This window comes from Chiloscyllium plagiosum, chromosome 2 (assembly GCF_004010195.1).
Source record: "Chiloscyllium plagiosum isolate BGI_BamShark_2017 chromosome 2, ASM401019v2, whole genome shotgun sequence".
NCBI lineage: Eukaryota > Metazoa > Chordata > Chondrichthyes > Orectolobiformes > Hemiscylliidae > Chiloscyllium > Chiloscyllium plagiosum.
In genome coordinates, this window is record NC_057711.1 from 24022857 (window position 1) to 24032949 (window position 10093).

General features: G+C 41.5%; 1 protein-coding gene across 2 annotated transcripts in view; it reads left to right on the forward strand.

Annotated features, from left to right (window-relative positions):
* LOC122557495 (protein WWC2-like) overlaps window positions 1-10093 on the forward strand; it is a 238200-nt gene that overhangs the window by 225705 nt on the left and 2402 nt on the right. The window contains exons 19-22 of one of the 2 annotated variants that reach the window (XM_043705245.1): window positions 56-220; window positions 2809-2901; window positions 5211-5450; window positions 8369-8496. In XM_043705245.1, the coding sequence (XP_043561180.1) occupies window positions 56-220; window positions 2809-2901; window positions 5211-5450; window positions 8369-8496 (626 nt within the window). Of the gene's footprint in view, window positions 1-55; window positions 260-290; window positions 384-2808; window positions 2902-5210; window positions 5451-8368; window positions 8497-10093 lie in introns of those variants that run through there. The other variant, XM_043705250.1, reaches the window with a different exon arrangement.

Consider the following 10093-nt stretch of genomic DNA (forward strand, 5'->3'; position numbering starts at 1 on the left):
CTGTGAACAGTTTTTATAGTGCAGCTGATAAAAAGTTTGCACCCAATTTCCACAGGTTGACAAAGAAATGAACACAGAGGAGGCTGTGGTGGAGTGCATGGCTGTCAGGCCTAAGGACAAGTCCAATCTGAATAATAGGCAAAAGCATTTTGTGAGGAACAGCATGATTGTAAGATCCCAAACCTTTTCTCCAGGTGAAAGAAATCAGTACATTTGCAGGGTAAGAAACTCCCTTTTGTTGTATTGAAACCTATTTATAATTTATTTCCACACTGTAAGTAATCTAAAAAACTGTTGATTCTTTTCTCTTTATTTCTGTATGGGGTGTGCACATCATTGGCTGGGCAACATTTCAGAGGGCGATTAAGAGCCAACCACATTGTTGTGGACCTGGAGTCACTTGTAGGTCAGACTGGGTAATTTGGCAGATTTCCCTCCCGAAAGAACATCAGTGAACCAGATGGAGTTTTTGTGATAATTGACCTGATTCAAGATTTTATTGAATTCAAATTGTACCATTTGCCATGAGGGGATTTAAACAAATGTCTCCAGAATATTAGCCTGGGCTTCTGGATTACTAATCCAGTGATCTAACCTCTATGCATACATCTCCCTCTCATCCAAAGTATCTCCTACGTGTGTTTGGCAAATCAATAATTCTGTGCTAATGCAAAACCAAATACAGTAGCGCCTCGACATATGAACAAACCCGTTCACGACCAAATCGGTTTACGAACAGGATTGTACATAAACTTTTGCTTCAACGTACGTACGAAATTCAAGGTACGATCGAAAGTACGAACGCAAAAAGCCTGTGTGCGACCACGTGGTTTCGTTGTTCTGCTTTGCTACGCACTTGTTGAATGCAAAAGCTCTCGGGCCCCGCGTGATCTCATTCAGTTCGTCTTTGGCGCGTGCGCTGTGAACAGCTGTCCAAGCATTCTTATGCTATCCGAGCAATGGGAAAAATTAATTCAGTTCGCGAACCGGGTCCCGGAACGGATTAAGTTCGTAAGTCGAGGCGCGACTGTACTGCAAATATTCGCATCTAAATTAAAACAATGAAACTGTCCTTCTGGTGATGTAAGTGTAATGTTGCAGGTCCATAGTACATAGTTTCCATCAATGATGGACGGAAATATATGGGCTGAATGCCAGTAATTCCCTGCAACATCTTCTTGAGTTGATATCTCCATGATTGGAACACATATTGGAGAATAAGCCCTGATAAATCTACAGGCAGATGTGCACATTTGAAAGGCAGTAACAATTATTTTACCCAGGTACCATGTTCTTCCATTCTAACATTCCTCCCATTATAATAAATCTGTGTACTTTGGTTACCAAACTGTCTGTCAACATCTTATATATTTCCTCTTCACACAAACTTGCCCATTCTGTCCATGTAACAGACACCCCACATTCCTGAGACTATTCACCATCACTCTCGGCATTCATTAGGATAACTTCTTTCCATGTTTGTTTACTTCATTTGCACTAGTGAACTTTCTATCATCCCTGAGCCTGTCTGTCTTTTCCCCCAACCTTGTTTCCAAGGGTTGGACCTTCTATTGGATTGGCCCACTCTTATGGGTGAAGTACTGCGGAGGCTTGTTCAGGATTCTCTTCTGGACTTATAACCTGCCATCAGGTATATTGGAAAGATTGATAATTGACCTGTTTGGTCTTGCTATGAATGCACCTTTCTGGATTAGTGGTGCTGGAAAAGCACAGCAGTTCAGACAGCATCCGAAGAGCAGTAAAATCAACGTTTTGGGCAAAAGCCCTTCATCAGGAATACAGCCTGCATGAATGCACCTTCCATGGCCAATAAGTTCTGGGGTGCAACTTGAAGTCGGAACTTCTGACTCTGAGGTCGGGACAATATTATAGCACCACAAGACTTTCTGCATCACTAAGTACATCAGAGAAATAAACAAATGTTGGTCCACCTCCATGTCTCCTATTGTAATGGCATCATTAATAGTGAGCAGAACTGCATATAGACCAGTTGTGTAGCCAGCAGCAGCTTATAGTGGAGTCAGATGAGAAGCATAATTAAAACAAAGGTCTAATCAGGAAAGGAAATGCTTGCAACGTCATCCTAGTATAGCTGAAAATTGTGGTGGGACTCTACTGGTCAGAATAGTGGGACTGGAGGAATGTTCTGAAGATTTTGAACAATGTGATCAAAACTATCAGACTTTGCACTGCTGCATTTGCAATAATTTTTTATCCTTATATTTCAATGATATTCATAATTCTACAATAAGCTGATTAGGTTAACCATGAAAGACTATTAGATGTCTGAAATGCGAATTACATTTGGAAACTTTGTTTAGCCATTTAATTTTTAAAATAGTTATGTGTTTAATGTATAAAGACTAATTTGGGATGGATCTTAATAGATAATAGATCTTACTTGGGGAATGAGTTGGTGCAGTCAGTTAATGTTCTTGCATCATGAAGGATCTGAATTTGAATCCAGTCCAGACTATTAAAATGAAAATCTTGTTTCTCTTGTCAAACTTGTACATGAAATGAGTAAATCTTAATGTAGTTCCAAGTGGGCATGGGTATACAAGATAAACCTGTCCATGCATATTCAGTCAGTCTGATCAAGAGGATGTCTGGTATACCATCAAAGGACTGAAGGTTTACTTTTTAAGGACAGACATCATTACTTCAGACATTTCCTATTGCTGAGTTGGGAGTGCTTGATGCTAATACGGATGTATATTTCAACAGTGTTCATTGCTGTAAGCTATATCTTGTACTTTAATTCTTTTTATTTTTTTTAATCAACAGTTGAATCGAAGTGACAGTGACAGCTCAACATTAGCCAAAAGATCGCCTTTTGTGCGCAATGCCATGGAACGACGAAGCTTGAGAGTTAAAAGGGTATGTCTTATTAATAGTGTGCAGAAAAATACATTTGGAAAGGGAAGATCTTACTTCAGAATAACACTAGTACAGTTCTTTGAGCCTGTGCCAACATATTGAAACACAAAAGAATGGAATTTCAACTGCAGCCCGTCTGTGAACTGTCAGAAGAGAATCATTGTGTTAGAATCTAAGGAAGGATGTGCTGGCCTTGGAGGGGTCTAGTGGAAATTTACAAGAATGACCCCAGGATGAAGGGTTTGTCACATGAGGAGCAGTTGAGGACTCTGGACCTGTAGTCAACTGGGTTTTGAAGGATGAGGGGGGAATCAATGAAACTTACATCATACTGAAAGGCCTGAATAGAGTGGATATGGAGAAGATGTTTGTACTAGTAGGAAAGACTAGGACCAAAGGGCACAGCCTCAGAGTGAAGGGACAATCCTGTAGGACTGAAATGGAGACAAATTTCTTCAGCCAGAGGACAGTTAACCTGTGGAATGTAATGCAGCAGAAGATTGTGGAGATCAAGTTATTGAATGTGTTTAAGACAGAGGTAGTTAGATTCTTGACTGAATGGGGAGACAGTAGAAGAATAGCTGAAGCATATTGGCCATGATCAAATAATGGAGCAGACTCAACCAGCCAAATAGTTGAACTCTGCCCCTGTATTTTACGGTTTTAGCATATTAGGTAGACCTGCAGAACAGTTGGAATTATGTGAGGCAATATAATGGTTCGGGGGAATGTTCTGAATGATTTCAAAGTATGAAACCTAGAATATATCCATCCACAATCACATATTTAACGTTTATGTTTTACAATGCATACAATTCTACAGCAGGATTATTAACTTAATTACAAAGGATTCATTAAATATCCAAAACGTAAGGTGTACTGTAATTGATACCTTTGTGTAGTCATAGAGTCATAGAGAAGTACAGCATGGAAACAGACCCTTCGGTCCAACCCGTCCATGCCGACCAGATATCCCAACCCAATCTGGTCCCATCTGCCAGCGCCCGGCCCATATCCCTCCAAACCCTTCCTATTCATATAACCATCCAAATGCCTCTTGAACCTTTAGAAATAAATCAGTGTATTAATACATTAAAAATAGTGAAATGAGAAGAATTTTACACTGCATCTCTTCTCGCCCAATGAAAACACCCATTGGGGATTTGATCTATTTGATATATCTACCACTCTGTTCCTGGACAGGTCATCTTGTACATATCCATGCCTAGCAGAAACTGCGTTAAGATTTACTCATTTCATTCTGCTCCCTACATAATCGTTTCCAGATGATTATTCACCACATGTTTCACAGATTGTTGGATATCAGTTCCTCTATACTTAATTTACAATCATCAATATAACAATAATGAGTCCAGGCTGTGTTTTTTTAATATAATGAATGGTTCCAAAGCTCTGAATTTGGTGATACGTTGTGGGGCAGCAGTTGCACTGGGATATAGAATGGTGGGGAATTAAAATAAATGTATAGAATTTAAATCCAGTAAGGTTATCTTAATTCTCTTTGAGCAGTGTTAGCAGCCAACATATTGAACCAGGAGATTCAGTTTTGATGATCACAGTTACAAAGGACATAGGGATAGCAAATCTAAGGGAGCAATTTTAAGGTATTGAAAACACTGAAAGCAGACTAAGTGGGCAGCACGGTGGCACAGTGGTTAGCACTGCTGCCTCACAGTGCCAGAGACCCGGGTTCAATTCCCGCCTCAGGCGACTGACTGTGTGGACTGTCAGGAGTCTGCACGTTCTCCCCGTGTCTGCATGGGTTTCCTCCGGGTGCTCCGGTTTCCTCCCACAGCACCAAAGATGTGCAGGTCAGGTGAATTGGCCATGCTAAATTGCCCGTAGTGTTAGGTAAGGGGTACATGTAGGGGTATGGGTGGGTTGCGCTTCGGCGGGGTGGTGTGGGAGGAAACTGGAGCACCTGGAGGAAACCCACACGGATAGGGGGAGAGTGTCCAAACTCCACACAGACAGTCACCCAAAGCTGGAATCGAACCCGGGTCCCTGGTACTCCAGCGCCTTTTGTTTTTATTTTGGATTTTCAGCTTCCACAATATTTCGCTTTTAAGAGAACCACATTTCGGTCGAATTGGGTTTCTTAGCTAATTGCAACCCCTTAACGACTTTTAACTCGAAGTCTTGCAAAGAACGTCATTCCAGTCAGAAATTTGCGTGAGATGAATACATGATTTGTGAAGGCCACTAAAGGCTGTGTGACCACTGTTTGCAAGTTAGAAATGAGTGTTCCAAACTCATTAAAAATCATTTGCTTTGATGCCCCTTTACAGACCCTCTGCCAACCAGTTGTGAAAAAAGCAGCAGAGCATCCTATTCGAACCTCCCTGGACCTGGAGCTGGATCTTCAAGCATCACTGACCTGGCATAGCCGTCTAAACGATGAGCTACAAGTGCTCAGGGAGCTAAAGAATAGGTTGGAGGAGGTGAAAGCTAAAGGGGAGACAGAACTGCCCGCATGGGTGCTGGAGGATGAAAGGTTCCAGACGCTTTTAAAACAAGCAGAAAAACAGGTATAAAATCATCACCTGTTCTGAGGAAGGGTCACTCAACCTGAAACATTAACTTTGATTTCTCTTCACAGATGCTGCCAGACCTGCTGAGGTTTTCCAGCAATTTCTGATTTTGTTTCTGATTTCCAGCGTCTGCAGTTCTTTCAGTTTTTTATAAATTCATCAATGTTTAATATTCACAAGTCTAGGTAAATTTTCTGTGAGGACCTATTTTACTGATTGCTTTGCGTCTACCTTGATGTTTAATTCAGAATCTAGCTGACTCTGATATGGTTTCTTAACATTGGCCAATAAAATCCTTTCAGCACTTCCAACAGGTAATTGAATAAGATGGAATTTGCAAAGAGCAATACCAGCACCTAGTGGCAGAAAAGCAGTACTGCAATTTAGTGGAATAGAATGAATCCTATTAAATAGTAGGAACCACTGTGATAGTTTGATATCTGAAAGAGAAGTCCTGAGCCAGAGATTCAAAGGTAAATGCCAGAAAGGTGTGGATGTGGATTGACAACTAGGCAAGAGGACTACTGCTGTGGTCAGATCATAGTGACTACTGAAGAATGTATATATAAGGTAACTACCATTTGCTTTAAGTGGCTTCTGCACTTTAGAGTGATTGCAATGTTGAGCAGCCCGCCCTCCCTCCAAATGTGCCCTCATTGTGGTCACTTAACTTTGGCCAATCAAGAGCAACCAGGTCCAATTTCTGCCCCTACACATTTCACATCTTTTGATTCAGTTCAGCATGAAGTTCAATCATGGCGAATCTGTACCACCTATACTCCAGATGTTCTGGTACCCTGAACGAACAAAAAAGAAAAATTAATTCTTGAAAATTTCAATAAATGGTATTTTAGTGGGAGAGCTCTAGATTTCATGACCTTTTGCATCAAACAGTGATTTGTGATTACAGGGGCCTAGTTCAAAATCTAAATGTCCTTCTGTTCCTGTATTCCCTCAGACAGAGGAGCTATTTTCTGTGCCCTATGGAATCACTCTGAAGACTTACAACCTTCTAAACTCAATGGATAACAAGTTCTTTTGCACAACCTGCCCCTATACTATCGTCCTATAAGCCCTGGTATCATTCTTTGAATCTGTGAAATATCCCTTACAGGGCTACCGAAATCCCTAGCTCCTCCCAAAGTTCCAAACCTCTCACTGTTAAGAAAATGTTCTGATTTGTTTTTCTTGAATCCAAAATGGTATGAACTATGGCTGACTCTACACACCCCTGTTTGGAATTCATTTATCATACGTTATTCCATTCACTTAATCTTTAACTTAAGCACAGAGCACTCTTATAACTTTCTGTTTGAAAACTTAGGTCCCAGTTTTTGTTCCCGTGTTGGGGCGTAGAGGTGGGAGAAATCCCACGTCCGTGAACATACCCCCTTAAGAATGGCCATCCAAAGATGAAAATATATAACCTTCCAGCTGCTGACTTCCCCACACACTCCCCATACCCCATGCAAACCATGCTATGACCTTGTATCCAACCTGTGGTCCCTTGCAACCCCAATGCAGGATTCCTAGCATCTGATCTGCTCTTGTAGCCTCTGTATTTATATGGCTAGTCCTGTCATTTCCTGATCAGTGGTAACCCCCAGGATGTTGAAAGTGGGGGGATTCAGTGATAGTAATGCCATTGAATGTCATGTGATGATGGTTTGATGCAGGCTTGATGCTGTCTTTTTGAAGATGATCATTGCCTGGAACTTGTTTGGTAGTGAATGTTGGTATTTATCAGCTCAAACTTAAATGTTGTCCAGGTCTTGTTGTATTTGGACATGGACTGTTTCAGTTTCTGATGAATGAGGAATGTCCATAGGTCCTTGATGGTGTCATGGCAGGAAGATACAATAGTAAAGAAAGATGTGGGCTGCTTTATTTTGTAGGGCAAGGTGTTGTGTATAAAAGCACGGATGTAATACTGTAACTATATAAGACACTGCTTAGGATATGTTTGACTCTAATAGATTAGATTACTTACAGTGTGGAAACAGGCCCTTCAGCCCAACAAGTCCACACCGACCCTCCGAAGCGCAACCCACCCAGACCCATTCCCCTACATTTACCCGTTCACCTAACACTATGGGCAATTTAGCATGGCCAATTCACCTAACCCGCACATTTTTGGACTGTGGGAGGAAACCGGAGCACCCAGAGGAAACCCACACAGACACAGGGAGAATGTGCAAGCTCCACACAGTCAGTCGCCTGAGATGGGAATTGAACCCGGGTCTCTGGCGCTGTGAGGTAGCAGTGCTAACCAGTGCTAAATACCAATATAGTATCATCCATAAATACCCCCTTGACAAAGGCAAGTTTAGAAAAGTAGATTGCAATTCTGCAGTCCGGGAGGAAAACATCATGAGAAAATTCAGACAGAAGTAGCAAGGGGAAATGTACTGCACGTTTCACCTAGCTTCAAGACATTATCAACAACTACTACTGAAAACTAAAATTAAAAATCCTGTTTTGGTGGGAGCTTGCCATTCCCGTTCAGGCTGCTTCTATTATTTCAACTTAAAGAAAAAAAAATTTACTTAATGAACTTGCAATAGACAGTTTGACATCTCTGACTTAAAATCCCTGTCAAAGGACAAAATTCTCCTTTTAAAGCATTGTATCGTCACAAAATGTACCATATGTAAATTTAAAGCTACATTTCCTCATACTTCTCTTTAAGGAAATTTATTTTCTTTTCAAATTAGATCTTGACTGATGGCATTTTAAGATATCATTGCATCTGCATGAACTTTAGAAATAAGCCCTAAATTAGCAATTTTAGCAACTCTGTCAGATCATTTAAGGATCGGTGGATGGGGACAGTGAGAGTGATGTGAGAGTTTATGAATGTACAGCCATGTTGTACATACTTGGTAAATAAGACGTAATGAATGTGCTTTACTCAGGCTGAACAAACAAAAGAAGAACAAAAGCAGGAGTGGAAGGCTGAGAAACTGATGAGGAAGGCCACAAAGGAGGTGTGCAGGTTACGAGAGCAGAGCCAAAAGGTGCCGCTACAGGTCCAGTCATTCAGGTAAGAGTTTTTTTTTGTTCCTCCATTTTGGAGATGAAGAGAGTTCATACTGAGAAGAATTGGAGAGCATTCCATCACACTCCTGACTTGTGCTTTGCAGATGATAGGCAGGCTTTGGGAAGTCAGGAGATGAGCTCGTCTCTGCAGGATTTCAAGCCACTGACCCATCCTTGTAATCTCTGTATTAATACAGCTAGTCCAGATTCTGGGCAGCAATAATCCCCAGAATGCTGATAGTGGAAGATTCAACAATGATATTGCCATTGAATGTCAAGGGGTAATGGTTAGATTCTGTCATGGAAATGGTCATCGCCTGGTACATGTGTGGTGCATATGTTAATTCCACAATGGAACAGGTTGATTGTACTTTGGAAGTTGGTCTGCTTACCTCACAGGGTAGATTTCAATATACAAATGATAAGACCGAAATAACTGTTGCCCTGGATCATTCTTTTAATTTTCTGATGTTAGGTCTTCCTGATTGTCACAGACGGCCTGGACAAGATAATAGTGCAAAAGCAACTTGCATTTACAACCAGTGATAATTACACTTCTTATGTTATGGCAGTACAAAGAGGGCAGAGGTTCATCTTCCTGCTCTTGGGGAAATATGAAGAATGGGTAATACATAAGTCAGCGTCAGCCTCCACACTGCCTGTCATAGTCCTGTTTTTCATAGGGCTTCCACAAACCACATTTGAGTTACTGCAGCTCAAGGCAATGACAAAACATGTTTCTTCTTCCTGTTGACTCCACAACGGGATGAATGATCCTTTGATGGTGCTTTACAAAATTGAAGAAAGGTCATTGTCATTCCCGCAGGTCTCTGATGGAGAACCAAGCACTGACACTTCAGCAACTGAATAAGAGCCCCTTTTGTGTCTCTGGTCTACTGGATAAATGCAATGGTCTGACTAACAATACTTATACAGACAGGTTATTCCTGGTTCAATTCTCATCTGGTACTGAGTTAATCAGACCTGAGCTCAAATTAGAACATAGAACAGTACAGCACAGAACAGGCCCTTCAGCCCACGATGTTGTGCCGACCACTGATCCTCATGTATGCACCCTCAAATTTCTGTGACCATATGCATGTCCAGTAGTCTCTTAAATGTCCCCAATGACCTTGCTTCCACAAATGTTGCTGGCAACGCATTCCACGCTCTCACAACTCGCTGTGTAAAGAACCCAGCTCTGACATCCCCTCTATACTTTCCTCCAACCAGCTTAAAACTATGACCCCTTGTGTGAGTTATTTCTGCCCTGGGCAATAGTCTCTGGCTATCGACTCTATCTATGCCTCTCATTAACTTTCATGATTCGGAGATGCCGGTGTTGGACTGGGGTGTACAAAGTTAAAAATCACACAACACCAGGCCATAGTCCAACAGGCCCAACCGGAAAAGCTAGTGTGCTTCCAATTAAACCTGTTGGACCACAACCTGGTGTTGTGTGATTTCCAATCTCATTAACTTGTATACCTCAATTAGGTCCCCTCTCCTCCTCCTTTTCTCCAATGAAAAAAGTCCGAGCTCAGTCAACCTCACTTCATAAGATATGCCCTCCAGTCCAGGCAGCATCCTGGTAAACCTCC